Source organism: Cavia porcellus, unplaced genomic scaffold, assembly GCF_034190915.1.
Source record: "Cavia porcellus strain 051 isolate PalLab524CR breed Dunkin Hartley unplaced genomic scaffold, mCavPor4.1 scaffold_1, whole genome shotgun sequence".
NCBI classification, from domain to species: domain Eukaryota; kingdom Metazoa; phylum Chordata; class Mammalia; order Rodentia; family Caviidae; genus Cavia; species Cavia porcellus.
In genome coordinates, this window is record NW_026947484.1 from 192,307,091 (window position 1) to 192,325,303 (window position 18,213).

Below are 18,213 nucleotides of genomic sequence, written 5' to 3' on the forward strand. Positions count from 1 at the left end.
CCTATAAGATTGTCTGTGTGAGAAGTCAAATTGTAATAGAAACTTGCTGGGTGAGGAGGATCCAGGTGAGCAGAATGGACCAGATGACCTCATTGGGCAAGACCTCTAATGACATGGCAGAGTCAGAGTGAGTGAGAGGCCCCAGCTTCCCTACAAATTGCTGCAAATGGCAAATGTAAATATATGACATCACATAAGGTACATTAATATCATTGATTAGACAGAAATGCCCTTCATTTTGTTAAATATCATCAGATTTCCAAAACCTGCTTTTTTCCAAGGTGTGCTATATCCCTGTCTTTTAGATAACTTGGTTTAATTGCATTGGAGAGGACAGGCTTTGCACCACTTTAAGGACTATACTGTAATCCTCATGTATTCACTCAAGCAAGTCAACCAGTGACCACTATTTTCTGCCTTCGGTTTTCTTAAGCATGAAAGAGAGAGTTTGAAATGGAAGCATTCAACCAGTCTACGGTGACAGAATTTGTCTTGCTGGGCCTCTCTGCCCACCCAAAGCTGGAGAAAACATTCTTCGTGCTCATCCTGTCCATGTACCTGGTGATCCTGCTGGGCAATGGGGTCCTCATCCTGGTGACCATCCTTGACTCCCACCTGCACACGCCCATGTACTTCTTCCTGGGGAACCTCTCCTTCCTGGACATCTGCTACACAACTTCCTCCGTTCCTCTGGTCCTGGATGGTTTCCTCACTCCTAGGAAAGTCATCTCCTTCTCAGGCTGTGCTGTGCAGATGTTTCTGTCCTTTGCCATGGGAGCCACAGAGTGTGTGCTTCTGGGCATGATGGCATTTGATCGCTATGTGGCCATCTGCAATCCTCTCAGGTACCCTGTGGTCATGAGCAAGGTTGCCTACATGCCCATGGCCATCAGCTCCTGGGTGGCTGGTGGAACCAACTCCTTGGTGCAGATCTCACTTGCAGTACAGTTGCCCTTCTGTGGGGACAATGTTATCAATCATTTCATCTGTGAGATCTTGGCAGTTCTAAAGTTGGCCTGTGCTGACATCTCCGTCAATGTGATCAGCATGGGGGTGGCCAATGTGATCTTCCTGGGGGTGCCTGTCCTGTTCATCTTTGTCTCCTATGTCTTCATCCTCACCACAATCCTGAGGATTCCCTCAGCCGAGGGCAGGAAAAAGGCCTTCTCCACCTGCTCTGCACACCTCACTGTGGTGGTCATCTTCTACGGGACCATCCTCTTCATGTACGGGAAGCCCAAGTCCAAGGACCCCCTGGGGGCAGACAAGCAGGACCTTGCAGACAAGCTCATCTCCCTCTTCTATGGCCTTCTGACTCCCATGCTGAACCCCATCATTTATAGTCTAAGGAACAAGGATGTGAAGGCTGCTGTGAAGGGCCTGGTGGCTCAGAAATGCTTCTCTCAGTGACAGTAGAATATAACTCCGAGCCACGTACTCTGAAGGTTACCACTCGGCAGTCCAAGGTGAGGAATAATTTGGATTTAGAGGCACACTTCTCCCATGTGGTCCATGGACTGGTAATACCAGCCTTGCCTGGGAGCTTACTGACAAACAAACTCTTAAGGCCCACTGCAGACCTACTAAGTCAGAATCTTCACTCTAACAAGATCCCTCAGGTGATCTGTATGCACATTAAACTGAGACATGTTGGTTAGGAGTGTGTAGGGAACGCTGTGGTGGTGCCATCCAGATCCCCATCCCAGCCGGGACTACTCATCGCTCCAGCTGCTGAGCATGTTGGTAGCTGACAGCATTCAGGTGGGTCTCTGTGGGGCCATGGCTCTTGTAAAGTCACATTCCCTTCTCACGGGGAAACCCCCATGCAGTGATTCGTGAGTGTCACTATCAAAGCCAGTCCCTCTGCCTTAAATGGGGAGCCCTCTCAAGAGCCGCCCCAGCTTCCCCACGCAGTTCACTTTCTGCCTCTGCAAGGCCTGCTGCCTTTACCGGACCCTGCAGGGGTTTTGCTGAAGAGTGTGGCCGATTCTACATGAAAGTGTCCCAAGCGGTCAGTTTCTTGGACCTGGTCTCCGTGCAGAACAGCGGTCTCAGCTCAGTGACGTGAGCTGCATGTTCAGGACATGTCTCTTCCGGGGCTGCCTGTACCCTGCCCCTCAAAGAAACAGACTCAATGAACTTTTGTTCAAATAAAAAACTGCTCTCTACTAAGTATTTGTTAAAGTACATTCTTTAATTTTACTTCTATAAGTAGATTTTGATTAAATATATTAAATATAATATAATCAAAATCTACTTATAGAAGTAAAAATTAGTGTTTTTATTCCAGTAAGAGAATAAGCAGGATGGTTTCATCTACTGGAGATGGAGGCTCAGTAGTCTGGTCTATGGCATTTTCTTTGGGGACAAGATGTGTAAGGTCTAAAAAAATCTGTGGGCTCCTTAACTACAACAAACAAACAAAAACCCTGAACAAAACCTCATGTTTCTCTTCAAGCCTACAAAGGGAACATTATGTCAACCTCAATAATGAATAAATTATTGTTCATGAATCAGAATTTTAAAACAGTCTGTAGACCGGGTACTCTCAGTTTACAAGAATTTTCATGTTTTCATAATTACTGTTGAAAAATGCTAAAATTATAAATTAATAGAGTCACTTGTAATAATAGAATAGAATTTTAAGCTTATCATACAATTAAAGTGGGATATAGGTCCATGATGTGGGCCAGCATCTCCAAGACTAAGAGTGTCCAGACTGGGGACAATACCAGGAGGGACCTGCTGGTTCCAGATAATATGTGTCTGCAACACCTGGAAAGGTGATTATCATACAGGAGCTCAAAAAAATAAGCAAATATCTTTCCCCAGTTACCTTTGAACTTTCTTTTGACCCCACTTGTGCTCAAAATGTTCCAACCTGTGTGGGTGATAGAGCTCTGTAGAGGGTGGATCAGATGGGGGCTCAGATAGACAATCTGTGGGCTGGGAGTCCCCCACCCATTGGCAGACTTCAATCCAACAGTCTTTATAGAAATGACAGAAGTGTCGGTAGAGTTGCCCAAACCCACATGCCTTAGTGAGCTCTCTGTGAGTTTCCCCTGCAGTAACGCGGGCAATGGTGTCTCTAAGGAAGACCCAGGAGGGCAAGAATTCTGATGCCAACTTTCATACCCTCATCAAGGAATAATCAGAATCCAAGATCTATGTGCAAGCAAAGCATCATGTTTCCCTTGAAGACCAATCTTTATTGGTTTCTTTTGATAGAGATTAGGCTCCAATTCAATGCTTATCACCTGTGCCCCACTTCTCCCTCATCCTCTTCTAAGATGAAGCAACGTCTAATCCCCTGGCCCTGCTGAGTAGGGGTAACCATATTCCACACCAAGTGATTCTCACCTTTCTGAGCCCAATTGAGGATTGCATGAAACATTCTCTGTTCTATGCTGTCAAAGATGTTTGACTAAGCCGGTCTTAGCAGAGTGCTGGTTACTTCCCCAGCTTCTGACACCTCAACTACTCCCTCACCAACCTTTGAGCTTTCCTGTGATCCCAGTCCTCTGCTTCCAGTCTATAATCCTCGTTTCCTTCTTCACTGTAGCAACAGGAAGGATAGCGCCCAGTATCTCTGGCAGGAAGTGTTTCTTTCTTATTGGGACCTAAGCTGCAAATAGATTCCCTACTGGCCAAAGGTCGGAATATGATGACACTTATTATTTGATAGCATTTAATGTTCTTTCTGGTTACAGTGGCACAGAGCCTGGTGCAGTTGAATCAGTTTAATAATTTTTAGTTCTAAGTGTTAGGAACCCAAAGTTGAATGAGCTTAGACAAAGGATTGAATTTACTAATTTTTATGAGCAAACGTCAGGAGTCGACAGAAGCAGTGCACTGTGCCTGCTCAGACGTTGCCCACAGCTCATCTTTTTTTGTTGTTTTTAAAGAAGAAATGATTCTACATACTGCAGAAGGAGACATTACAGTGAGCACTTTTTAAAAATGTTTAAACCAACAGCTAAGCATCACATATATGTGTGTTGCATGATGTTTCCATGCATGTACAGTGAAAACGAGCCGTATCAAGCTGTGTAACACATGCATTACCTTGCATACGTATTTTACTTTGCAGTCATCAGAATGCTTCAGAACTAGATTTAGATAACAAACATTGGCAAGGACATGGAGGGATAGGAGCGGTCCTAAACTCCTGCTGGGATGGAAAATGATGCAGTCACTTTGGAAGTTGCTCACAGAAGTTGAATAGAGTTAACCATATGATCCAGCAATTTCAGTCATACACACACACACACACACACACACACACATACACAGAGTCACCCAAAAATGTGAAGACTAATTAGCATTATAATAACACTATAATTAGCATTGTAATAACAAAGAAGAATGGAAACTGCCTAGATGTCCATCATCTTATGAACAAAATGTGTTACAATGGTAAGTTTTTCAGTATAAAGATGAAGTATTAAGCATGGTAAAGCACAGATGGTCCTGGCTAAGTACTCCATGGAAGAAGTCACACAGAGGACCTTCTATTGTGTGATTTTATTTCTGTGAAATGTCCCAAATATGTAAACCCCACAGGCAGAAGGTAGATTAGTGGGTGCCAGGGACTGGAATAAGAGAATGAAAGGGGGCAATTGCTAGTAGATACAGACTTTCTTTGCGAGCATTGAAAATGTGCTGGAGGAGTTGGGGGTTTAGCTCAGCTGCACAAGTGCCTGCCTGGCAAACACAGGGTTGAGTTCGATCCCCAGTACCAAAAAAAAAAAAAAAAAAAAAAAAAAGCAGATGAATTGGTAAAGAAAAAATGTTGAAATATAAATTTTACAGGGCTGTGGATTTAGCTCAGTGATATAAGTGCTTGCTTGGCAAGCACAAGGTCGTGAGTTCAATCCCTGGTACCAAAAAGAAAGAAAGAAAAAAAAGAAAGAAAGAAAGGAAAAAGTGAAAGTGTGCTGGAATTTGATAGTGGCAACAGTTGCAGAATATTTTGAATATACTAAAAACTACTGAATTTTGTATTTTGAAATTGTGAATGTATCATATGTGACATTTTTCTTTTTTGCAGTAGTAGGGTTTGAACCCGAGGAGTCCTGAGCTCTGTCCACAGCCCTTTTTAATTTGAGACAGGGTCTTGCTAAGTTGCTGAGGCTGGCTTTGAGCTTGTTGTCATCCTTCTGCTCAGATTCTCAAGTAGCTGCAATTATAGGCATACACCACCATACCTGGCATAAATCTTAATTTCTTTAAATTCACTTATTTTTCTTTCCTTTTTTATTTAATTAAATTTATTGGTACAATTTTAGGTACTGTGGTGTATTCACTAATGGTCAGCTTGGAACATCGAGCTGAACTGAATCAGCTGGTGCTAGGTGTGGAGGACCCACCTGAGGACTGATGGCAACAGCATAAAGGGAGAACTGGAGGGGAAGAGGGTGTGCTGATTCCCCTGGAGAAGTTGGTCGTGCTGGCTTTCCCGATGTGAACTCAGCTGTTCTCATCATCAGAGGAGCACGGGACCTCACTGTCACTGGCAATGGCTGGGATGCTCTTCAGCTCTGCTCCTTACATTGAGCATCGCTTTCTAGCTCCAGTGCAGATCCCTCAGTCTGTTCACACAGATCCTTCATCCCACTGGCACAAACTTTCTAGCTTCTACCAGTGATCTTTGAGCCTCCCCAGGGCAGATCCTTGCTACAGACGTGCATGAGACGGTAGTGGGCTGTAGGCCTCCAACTGGACTCACGCAGGACATTGCTGTGGGGTCCAGGCCCTCAGCTGCATCCTTTGGCTCTCCAGTATGTGGACAGAGGTCCTGCACATTCGCATCTGACTTTGGAGATGAATATTATAAAATAATTCTATAAATTACATGTCCTGTATTAAATCCATCCCCTGTATACCCTGACTATAACAGGTGTACATAATGATCACATTCGTTAGAAGGAATTTGTACCTGTACATACTTTACCTTGATTTCTTTTTTTCCCATTCCCCTCGCTTCAAACTCCTTCCCCTCCCCATTCACCATGCTCTGCTTCCATTTTATCCTTCTTTTCTAATTTTTTTACTTTTCCTCTCCCTAGTTCCCTTTTCCTTTCAGTTTCTTCCTTTTTCACAATATCTATTGTACATTTTGGTTCTTATTTACACTTTCAGCTTCTCACACCAAAAAGAGAATGCAATATTTACATGTGTGTTAAATTTATTTCACTTACAGTACAGTATCACATGTGTGTCCATCTATTTTTATCCTTGATGTCTGAGTAATACTCTGTTATTTAAAAGCACATCTTTTTTATCCATTCATCACTGATTAACATTTGGGTTGCTTCCAAGATTTAGCTATTACAAATTGTGTTGCTGTCTACATGGGTGCATATATATTGCTGTGGTAGGATGCATTGACTTCTTTCAGGAAGATACCCAGAAGGGAAATATCTGGGTCAAAAGGGACTTCTAGTCCTAGTTTTTTGAGCAATCTCCACACTGATTCCCAAAGTGGTTGCACCAGTCTACACTCCCACCAACAGTAGAGAAATGTCCTTTTTCCCCTCAGCCCTACCAGCATTTGTTACTGGTTGATTTCTTGATAACAGCCATTCTTTCTAGATTAAGATGGAATCTCAGTGTTGTTTTAATTTGCATTTCCCGAATGACTAGTATTGTGGAGTACTTATTTAATATATTTATTTGCTACTTATACTTCTGAGAAGTGTGTATTAATCTTAGGTGCCCATTTTTGATTGGGTCTTTCAATTTGAGGGGCCATATTTTTTCATTTCTTATATGTTTTAGATATTTGTCCTTTGTCTAAGGAACAGCTGAATTTATTTTGCTGTGAAAAGCTTTTTAATGAGATGTGAGTTGTTGATTCTTTTTAAAAATTCCCATGTGATTGGGGTTGTTCATAATGTCTTTGCCTACATCTGAGTCTTCAAGAGCTTTACTTAATCCATCTTCCAACAGATTTGGTGTTTCTGTTTTAATATTTAGAACTTTAATCCCTTCTCATTTAAGTTTAGTGCATTGTGACAGACATGAGCCTAGTTCTAGTCTTGGGCATGTGAAAAGCCAGTTTGTCCAACACCATTTGTCTTTCTTCCAGTGAACATGTTTGACCACTTGGTCAAAGATGAGGTGGCTGAGTGTTTGGAGCTGTTTCTGTATCTTCTAATGTGTTCCACTGATCCTCAGGATGCGTTCTTTTAATCACAGTGGCTGTGTAGTATAATTTCAAGTCAGAGATTGTGATGCCTCCTGCCTTGTCTTTGCTGCCCAAAATTGCCTTTCCTATTCTAGGTCTCTTTAGTTCTAAGTGAAGTTTAGGAACATTTTCTCTACTTTTGTGAGGTATGCAAATAGCATTTTGATTGGGCTTGCATTAAATGTGCATAGTGATTTTGGGACTGTGGTCATTTTCACTCTGCTGGTTCTTCCCTATCCAAAAGTAAGACATATCTTTCCATTTTCTGATATCCTCTTCAATTTCCTATTTTCAGAGTACTACAGTTTTTAATATAGAGATCTTTTACTTAACGGATTTGTTTTTTAAAGTTAGTTTCATTGAAGTACAATTCACACACATCCTTGGAATATAAAATTAATCACCTTTTTTGGATGCTTCTATCTGACTAGGATGAGTTTGATGAATTCTGACAAATGTATCAGTCATATGATCACTAGAAGCAAGAAATAAAATATTTCCATCACCTTAAGTGCTCCACGTGATCTGACTTCCATCCTCAGAGTTTTCTCTTTTCCAAAATGCCACAGAAATGGAGTCATACAGTTTATAACTTTGTTTGAGTCTGACTTTCTGTTGATTTGATTTTAATGGGACCCACCTTGGCTACATTCAAATCTAGTGGTCAAAAAACAGGACTACTTCTCTCTAGATTCTTGTGTGCTAACAACACTCTGCTTGCCCCACTTGCTTTGGAGCAGGTAATACATATTATAGCTGTAAACTCCACAGCACTTAGCATTAGACTAATCTGATTATGAATCTGACTTCTGAAATATCCTGTCCATGTGAACTTCAAAAGTTTATTTAAACATTTGAAAACTCTTTCCTGATTTGTATAATGTGAATTAAAATACTTAATTCATTGGGTTCTTGCAAAGATTAAATTACAATGAGAGAATTCATAGTAGGTAACCAACAAATAATACATGCCAATAGAATTATTATTATTATTATTATTATTATTAGTGTTGTATATAAGGCATGACACTTGTAAGGACATTTAATTTATTACGTATGCACACTGGTCATTCCATGAGACTCTTTTAACTGTTCATCATTTCCAATTTGACTCTCTTTGGGTACATGATTTCTGTGCTGGTTTTCTGTTTCTTATAGTGTCTAGGTTATTTCTATTATACTAGAGATGCAGAGTAGCCAGTTCTAGATATCCTATCCCACCTAAGGGGGAGAAAATACTGAGCAGCACTGTGAAGATCACAACCCAGAGATACAGGCTCCCTAAAAGACTAAAGTTTACCTTTAAAATTATAAAATATTTTCCTAATCTTACCATCACATCACTTACCACAGCAGTTTCATTTCTTAGTGTCATGGTTTATGTCTGTGGCCCTCAGGCCTCATGGGTTTGCATTGTGCATTTGTGATTGGTTCATTGTCTAGTGCCGAGTATAAGATTGATGGTGTCAGTGCTACATCCACATAGGGGTGGAGCCAGGATGTGATGTAATGGCAGGAAGAAGATGTGTCTCATTCTTTTGCTGGTTTCTGCCTTGCTGTTTGCAGTCACCATGAGCTGCGGCCCCGCCATGCCACCCTGCCTTGGAGCCAATTGAAGATGGACTGAAACCTCCAAAAACCGTAAGAAATAAACCTTTCCTTTCCCAACACTGGACATCAGGTATTTTGTCTCAGCAACAAGTGAAAAGTAACTAAGGCAGAATTTGGTACCAGGAGTGGGATCGTTTGCTGTGACTATACCTGACCATATTTTTCAAGAGGCTTTGGAAATGGCTTGTGGGCAGAGTTTGGAAAGGTTTGGACATGTCACCTGGATGCATAGAGCTAGATCAGCTTAGGCTGTTCTATAGAGGAGATTCTGTTCAGAGCTCAGGAGACCAGAAGGCTGACAGAAAGCCTGATAGTAAAGACCAGGCTTGGGAGGTTTCTGCTGGGAAAAAGGACTGCATTGGTTGTTGGACTCCCCACCATGTGTGTTATGGCTTAGCAAAAAGTTTTTCTGCATTTTGCTCATGCCCAGAGATTTTGCCTGAGACTGAGACAAAGGGCAATGCAATAATTGATCTGGAAAAGGAAATTGCAAGGCAGTGGAATGTTGAAGCTGTGGCATGGCTATTGTTGGGGGCTTTTAGCCAGCTTTATGTTGCAAAGCAAGAGCAAAGAGCCCACCAGGATAATTTCAGTACTGTGAGTTTAGCCAGAAGGAAAACTCCAGAAAAGCTATGGATTGTAAAGTTCAAACTGAGACTTTGATTGCTGAGAAGAAACAGAGAGATAAGAAAGATGGCCCTGGGGCATCCCAGGAAGCAGTGGGTCTCCACCCTTTGCAGCCTCAAAACTGCAACAGCCTCAAAACTGCAAAAGTGAAAGAATTTGCTCAGAGGAGAAAGCTTCAGAGCACCGTGCTTCAGGATGGAGATGAAAGCCACATGAGGTTCCAGAATGGTGGCAATATAAAGAAGCATTTCTTCACCATCAGGTTCACAGAGCCCAGTGATCCAGGCAGTCAATCCTTCCAGCCAAGAGAGAAAAAAGCCTGGCTACTGCTTCAGATGGCAGCAAACCTTGGTGGCACCCACATGGTGCTAATTTTAGGAGCAAGGAAAATACAGGGAATTTCCTTACAGGGTAAGACGGCTTCCACCTTAATTACAAAGGGTCTGGGAGACCAAGCCATGTGCTCCTGAGAGGGCAATTTGTAAAGATGTAAAGGTGAAGCCAAAGGTGAAGTGGAGACCCCAGAAGTTTGGAAAAGCCAGGAACATGAGTGATCCAAGGAAAGCTGCAAAAAGTGAGCAGAGAGGATTTAAGAAAGAAACTGTGGGAGCTGATATCCCTGGAAGTGCCCTGGAGGTGGAATCACCCAAGCCTTTTGGAGCTTGCAACCAGATTGCTTCAAATGCTGAGCATGAAACTCTAGAACTTAATGTTCTCCCTGCTAGATGTTGGACTTGCTTTGTTTCCAATGCTCTTTATCCCCCTGTTTGTAACTTTTGGAGTGGTAGTGTTTATCTTGTGCCTTTGCATTTCAAAAATGTTTAACTCAGTAAGCAGTAAAAAGTAACTAAGACACTTAACATTATAGAGGACTTTTTTATTTTAAAGAGAAAAAACTGTCAAAATGATAATTAGGGGGTAGCAGTGTATATTGCTGTCTTCAAATCAGTTATTCCCAGTATAAGACATCTGTATTTGTCATCCAAACAATGGAGCACAAACTTTTCTCTTCAATGAGCTTGGATAATTCAGTAGTATAATTATCTTAACTATCTTTTATATACATAGTTTCTTTCAGCTTCTCAACTAGCAAGACAATGCAATGTTTACAGATGTGTCTGACTTATTTCACCTATGAATATCCTATTAAGTTGCATCCATTTACCTATAAAAGTCTCAAGCTTATCCTTTTTATGGCTGAGTAATACTCCAATGTAGAAAAGTACCACATCTTTTTTAAAAGTTTTATTTAAAGAAAGACTAAACAAAACAGACAATGAGTAGAAATAATACATATTTTCAAAGAAAAACAGTAAGAAATTACTAGTTTATGATTACATATTGTCTCTTACAAATAGTTGTTCAAGATACAAAACAAACATACAAAGTGGGGATTCAAATGGCAAGAATGCAAGCAGTTCTGATCAACTATCCAACAAAAAATTAGTAATGTGATTATCAATCCTATACACTTAAACATACATGTAGTTATCCATATCTTCATTTATGTTGAGATTAAATAAACAATAGCAGGCTAAAATCACTCTGAACAAAGAATAATCGTATTGCTGGATTTCACATCATGACACTGTGGGGTCAGCATTGGGTACTGTAGTGTCTCTTTTCTTCAAAGTATTTGTTCATTTCATCATGTGTTATAAGATCAGTTCTCATAGACTATTTATAGGTTTTACGCGTGCATGACTTTTAACATGTATTTCTATCCTTTCTATATTAGAGGGAGAATTCTGATACACTAAAACAAAGCAAGACAAAACAAAACATATTTCTATAAACACATGAAACCAAAAAAAAAAAAAACCATAGAAAACCACCTTACAAGGAGTTCTACCATGGTTACTGTGTTGTCTCTTGTTATCTTCAATAGAATTGTCTATATCATCAGACATAGTATAATTTAATATAGCAGTACATACAAATATTAATAAAAACACAACTTTGTAGATAGTGTAAAACTTCAAAAACAGGTAATAATCAAACCAGAATGGGTATCATAATGAATCATCATTTTCAGTGTAGTTGCCTATGCTCTCAGACTTGATACTATCAATCATAACAGTTTTGAATAAAATCTGTTGTTACCAAGCAGCAATCAAACAAACCAGATTTAACTAAGATCAGTCATGATAAAACAGTGTAAGTCACACTGGGCTCCAAATTAAGATAATAGGAAATTAAAGATGATTACTGTACTATATCCTGTTATTTTGGGGATAGCTGTCTATGCCCTCAGATCTAGTGCAAGTAGACAAACTGGGACAGAATCTATCTAAGCAGAGCAGTGCAAGTAATATGGGTTTTAAATTCTGATACATTATTAACAGTATCCTCTGCTATCTTTTTAAAGACTTTTCCTCCCCTTCACTCCCCCAGGGTATACTGTGCATTTTTGGGTCTCACAACACCTTCAGTTTTTAGATTGGGGAGGGGCAACCTGCTATTTACCTAAGTGGTTCTGAACCTTCTCCCTCCTGGACTGGATCTCTAGTTGTATTCCTTTACCTATTAAAGCCTGTCTTTCCAACCTATCTACAAATACTGGTCGTGTTGCCCCTGTTACTGTTTCCCTGTCACATAGAGCATTGTTTTCTCATATTTGATTTTTGGTCCATAAATGCTTCTTCAGATTAATTATATTTCCTATAAAGAGCATCTCAATGGACCCTACCTCCTGGTCTACGCTGCCTGTGTTTCTCTTTTTTTTTTCTTTTTCTTTCTTTTTTTTTTTTTTTTTTTTAGTGTATCAAGGCCATCTATATTAGAGATTATAGCAAATCTTCTCTGCCTCATTTCTGTTGTGCTCTTTTTCTGCCATTAGTTGCCTGCTTTTCTTCTTCATTCCACTGTCTGCTCCATTCATTGAGGCTTCTCTGCCACTGTTCCCAGAATCCTGGTACTTTTTTTTTCTCTCTAGAATGTCCTTCAGGATTCTCTGTAGAGTTGGACTGGTGGTGGCGAATTCCCCCAGTTCAACTTTGTCTTGGAAGCATCTTGTTTCACCATTAGTTTGTAGAGACAGTTTTTCAGGGTATATCAATCTGGGCTGGAGGTTATTTTCTTTCAGGGCTTACTTTGCTCCAAGCTCTTCTTGACTTGATGGTCTGTGTTGAAAAATCTGCTGTGATTTTGATGGTTTTCCTTTATAGGTGATCTGTTTCTTTTTTCTGATGGCTTTTAATATTCTGTTCTTATATTGAATTTCTGGGATCTTTATTATTATATGCCTGGGTGCAGCTCTGTTTTGGTTGTAGGTGGCTGGAGTTCTATATGCCTCATACATCTGAATATCATTTCCTTTTACTATGTTTGGGAAGTTTTCCTTAATTATTTCTGTGAATAGCCTTTGTAATTTCTTTGTTTGTACCCCTGCTTCTTCATTCACATTCTTTATTCTTAAGTTATAGATCCTCTTGTCATCTTCTAGCCTTTGTATTGTTACTGCCTGTTTCCTTGTTATTTTTAAGAAAATTTTCCTTTCATGATGACACATTGCAAATGTGTCTTCCAGTTTGGATAATCTATCCTTAGTTTCTTTCAAGTACTTTTGCCAGCTTTCAATGGAGTTTTTAAATTTCCTGTTAATCTCTTTGAACCTGCTTCATTTATTCTATGTTTTCTTAATATTCTTTATCAAAAGTTTCTCTCCTTTTTTGTGCTCCTCTATCCTTCTGTCTGTGTCTTCTTGAGAGGTGCCATGTCTAATAATGCATGTTTGCTGTCCTCAATCTCTTTTGTATTTACCTTTCCTGGATCAATGTTCTCAGGGTTGGGGGCTGGGGACTTTTTCTTGTTGCTTCCTCGCTTCATGTTTTTGGTTTCTTCCATACAGGCATATAGAGGAGGTCCTAATCCCTTTCCTTGTTGGTTATGGTTCTTCTGCAGCACACTGGCTAGGTGATCCTGCCCACTCCAGTGTGTTATTGAGGTATAAACAGGGGTGGCATATGCTGGCCCCTCCCCTCCGAGTCAGTCAACCTGCTGAGGCATTTACTATGTTAGTATGCATCGCGTGTAGGGACTTGGTTTGGGACAACTTATTGGGTCTCAGCCAGGGGTGTGACCCAGGTCAAGCATACCCCACCAATCTCATCTGGGCAGGGAAAAACTGACTGAAGTCACTGCTGTTTTTTGTTCTTACCAGTCCTGCTCAATTCCAAAATGTTGTCCCATTGGTGCCCCTTTGCCATGGAAGGGTTTTATCCCTGGCACTCACCACAGGTTGATGCAGGTCCCTTGCCAACTCCATTCTCTGTTGGGCTTACCAACCTCAACTTTAGTGTGAGTGCACTTCAGTTCAACTGCTGTTCCAGTGAGTCAAACTGGCAAGAATTTGGTCATGTGAGAGCATGGAATCTTAGCTGCCTCAATAGTAGCCCCAGGACTGCATGTTTGACTGGTTCTTTTTGCTTTAGTTTCTTCCTGGGTCAAAAGGATCCATCTCCCTCTGTCTGGGACTCTCCATGATGTGTTATTTTGGCATCTGAGTTGCCTGTCTCAGGGAGCCTCTGTATTCTGCTCTTATCTATCCGCCATCTTTACCAGAAGCCCCACATCTTTTTTATCCACCCCTCAGTGGATGAGCACTTAGATTATTTTCAAGATCTAGCTATTATAAATTGTGCTGCTATAAACATGGGTGCACATATATTGCTGTGATATATTTTTAAATGTTCTGGGAAGATACCCAGAAGGAGAATAGCTACATCAGATAGAACCCCCAATCCTAGTTTTCTGAGGCATCTCCACACTGATTTCTATAGTGGTTGCATCGGTATATACTCCACCAATGGTGGACATATGTTTCTTTTTCACCACAGCTCCTCCAGCATTTGTTATTGGTTTATTTCTTGATAATAACCATTATTTCTGGAGTGAGGTACAATTTCAGTGTTGTTTTAATTTGAATCTCTCAAATGACCAGTGATGTTGAATATTTTTTCATATGTTTAATTGCTGTTTGTATTTTTCATCTGAGAAGTATATATGAGAAGTGAATATCTCTGATGCCCACTTTTAGATTGGGTCTTTAAATTTGGGAGGACTGATTTTTTGGTGTTTTTTATATGTTCTTGATAGTAATTCTTTGTCTGAGAAAAAACTGGCAAACATTTTCTCCCACATTGTGGGTTGTCTCTTATTCTGTTAGTGGTTTCTCTTGCTGTACAAAAGCTTTTTAATAAGATAAATCCCAGTTGTTGATTCTTTGTGATAGTTCTTGTGCAACTGGGGTTTTGTTCATAAAGTCTGCCTTCACCAATATCTTCAGGAGGTTTACCTACTCTATCTCCAGTGGATTTATGGTTTCTGTTTTACTATTCAGATCTTTGATCCATTCTGAATTTAGTTTAGTGCATGGTGAAAGATATGGGTCCAACTTTAATCTTCAGCATGTACAGAGCCAGTTTTTCCAGAAACATTTATTAAAGAAGTTATCTTTCTTCCAGGGAATGTGTTTAGTACCTTGTCAAATAGGTGGCTTAGTGTGTCTGGAGTTCCTTCTGCATCTGCTAATCTGTTCCACTGATCTTCAGGACTGTTTCTTTAAACCATTACTATGCTGTTTTTATCACAGTAGCTTTATGGTATAATTTTAAGTCAGGGTCTGTGATACTTTCTGCTTGTCTTTATTCCCCTGGATTGCCTTTACTATTCTAGATGTCTTCTGTTTCCAGATGAATTTTAAGATTGTTTTCTCTAATTATGTGAGACAAATTATTGGAATTTGACTGGGATTACACTGAATCTATATAACAGTTTTTAAAGTATGGCTTTATTCACTATATGGCAAGTATGGCATTTTCACTATATTTGTTTTTCCTACTCAAGAGCACAGAATATCTCTCTATTTTCTAATATCTTGTTCAATCTCCTTTTGCATAGTGCTGTGTTCCTTCATTAAATTGATTCCTAGGAATTTCATTTCTTGTTATGCTGTTGTTAAAGATGTTATTTCCTTGATTTCTCAGTGAATGAGTTTGTTATTCATGTAAAGGAAGGCTATTGATTTTATTTTTTGTCTTTTTTTGATACTGGAGATCAACTCTCAACCTTGTGCTTGCCATGCAGGTGCTTGTGCCACTAAGCCAAATCCCCCCGGTGGGGGTGCTTATTTGTTTGTTTGTTTGTTTTTTTTTTTTTCTTTTTGAGACAGAATCTTACTATGCAGTTCAGGCTGGCCTTGGGCTCACTTTGGAGCCCAGACTAGTCTCAAAATTGCAGTGATACTCCTGTCTCAGCCTCCGAGTGCTGAGATTACAGGAATGCACCACTATGCCTGGTTAGGCTATTGATTTTTGAGTGTTGACTTTGTACCCAGCTATCCCACTGAATTTGCTTATGAAATCTATGAGATTTTTTAAATGGCATTTTTGGAGTATTCTATGTAGAGTATCATGCAAATAATGATAGTTTAAACTTCTTCCTCTCCCGTCTTTATTCCTTTTATTTCTCTTGTCTAATTGTTCTGGCTAAAAAGCAGCAGTTTCTATTGCAACTATGTTAGTTCTGGCTTTCAACAAAGACAGAAATAATAAAAGGGGAGAAACACATTTGAAAACAAAATTAGACTCACCTAGCAGAGATGTTGGAGTTTTGTCAGACCAGGAATTTAAGACAACTGTGATTAATGTGCTCAGGGCTCTAGTAGAAAAAGCTGACAATAAGAAAACAGATGGGTAATCCAAGCAAACAGACCGAAATTCTAAGACTCAAAAGAAAATGCTAGACACCAAAATATAACAAATGAAGAATGATTTTGATGGACTTATTAGGAGATTGACCATGTCAGGAGAAAGAATTTCCTGACAAAAAGATATCAAAATAGAAATTTCTAACATTGAAAAGCAACATGGGATGCAGCTCAGTGAAAGGGAGCTTGTCTAGCATGTAGGAAGTCTTGGGTTCAATCCTCGAACTGAAAACAAACAAAAGCTGAAAAGTGAAGAAAGACTGCAAAACTAGAAAAAAATAAATATCCAAGAACTATGAGACAACTATGAAAGGTATCATATATGTATAATAGGAATAGCAGAAGGAGAAGAAAATGGAATAAAAGAAATATGTGATGACTATGAAGGAATCCCGAGATTTAAAAATAAAACATTTTTTGCTTGCCCCCTGTGGGCAGCCAGTGCAAGCAAGGAGAAACAGCCAGACCTGTCCTGTATACTCACTGCCACTCAGATGCTTGCTTCCCTCAGGTAACCAGCATGGACAGGGAGAAACAGCCAGTTATGTGCCACTGGAGGCACTTTTTTTCCTGTGGGCACCCAGCACAGAGCATGAGAACCACGTGGACACGCCCCTGTGCACCTGCTGCCATCAGTGGAGAGGTGATCTTTCATGTAGCTATGCAGGCTGAGAGAAGCAGCAGCTCCACCGCTGCACACCCATGGCCACTGGGTAAGCCTTGGTGTCACTGCTCAGGTCTGGAAAAGCTTGTCCCATGCCCCATTGTCTCCCTGGGAACCTGGGTTCATAGAATTCCTGCCTGGCCCATTCCCCCAGACAATGTGGGAAGAACCTGGGAACCAGCTTGTTGAGAGGAACCCAGAAAATGTCAAGATGAAGGAGCAAAAGGCAATCTCAGACCTCCAGCACACACAGAACAAGTCTGGGAGATATAGACATGGAAGAAAATGGAAATCACACACCTGAAATCTCTGAATGGATACTAACTTAAGTACAAGAAACAACTTCATGAGGCTGTATAAGTAATCAAATCAGAAATGATATCTCAGGTAAAAGAAGAAATCACAAACATAATGAAATAATTGCTGAACATATCTAAAGGAGACATAAATAATAAAAGAAGAGTATAGGAAAATAATGGAAATCTTGAATGAACAATATAGGAAGAAAGTACAGTGCACAAAACAGATTCAAAGAAATATTCAAGAAATTAAAAATTCCATCAAAAGCTGGCAAAACTGCTTGAAAGAGAGTGAACATAAACTTTCAGACCTTGAAGACATGATTGCAGATAGCAATCATGAAAGACAAGATCTCTTAAAAACAAGAAGGAACCAGGAAATAACAACTCAGTGGCTGCAAGGCAATGTAAAGAAAAATAATTTAAAAGTGATAGGTGTTAGCAAAAAAAAAGTCAACACAAATGACATAAGTAGACTATTTACAGAAATAATAGCAGAGAACTTTCCAAGAATGGAAAAAGGACCTGACATGCAGATAAGTGAGGCATATGGAACTCCAACTAGCCATAACCAAAATAAATCTATACCCAGGCATATAATACTCAGGATCCAAGAAATTCAGTACAAGAATAGCATATTAAAAGCTGTTAGAGAAAAGAGACAGATCACCTATAAAGGAAAACCCATCAGGATCACAGAAGACTTCTCAACACAAACCATCAAGTCAAGAAGAGTTTGGAGTGAAGTGTTTCAAATCTTGAGAAAAACAACTTCCAATCCAAATTGATGTACCCTGTAAAACTATCTTTCAAAATTGATGGCAAAGGGCTGGGGATTTAACTCAGCAGCATAAGTGCCTGCCTTGCAAGCCTGTGGTTGTGAGTTCGATCCCCAGTAGCGATTAAAAAAATTCAAAATTGATGGAAAAATAAGATACTTCCATGATAAAGAACAACTGAAGGAATTCATTACCACCAAACCAGCCCTACAAAGAGTGCTGAAAGATATTCTAGAGAGATAAAGATGACCATGGTTCCAGGAAAGCATCAGAGTGAAATCACCAAACAGGGCAGGCAATTGAATGAAAGGGAAAAGTGGGGATCAACAGCAGGA

The 18,213-nt window shown here is 40.0% G+C and overlaps 1 protein-coding gene across 1 annotated transcript; it reads left to right on the forward strand.

The window, feature by feature from the left end:
• Positions 1–453: 453 nt before the first annotated feature.
• LOC100733419 (olfactory receptor 13C7-like) lies at positions 454–1,410 on the forward strand. The gene has a single exon (XM_023565398.2). It carries the CDS (start codon positions 454–456, stop codon positions 1,408–1,410), a length of 957 nt encoding a protein of 318 aa, XP_023421166.1.
• Positions 1,411–18,213: the final 16,803 nt, after the last annotated feature.

Excerpts from the sequence above, each read along its gene's own strand:
- LOC100733419 (XM_023565398.2), top strand. The coding sequence starts at position 454 with ATGGAAGCATTCAACCAGTCTACGGTGACAGAATTTGTCTTGCTGGGC.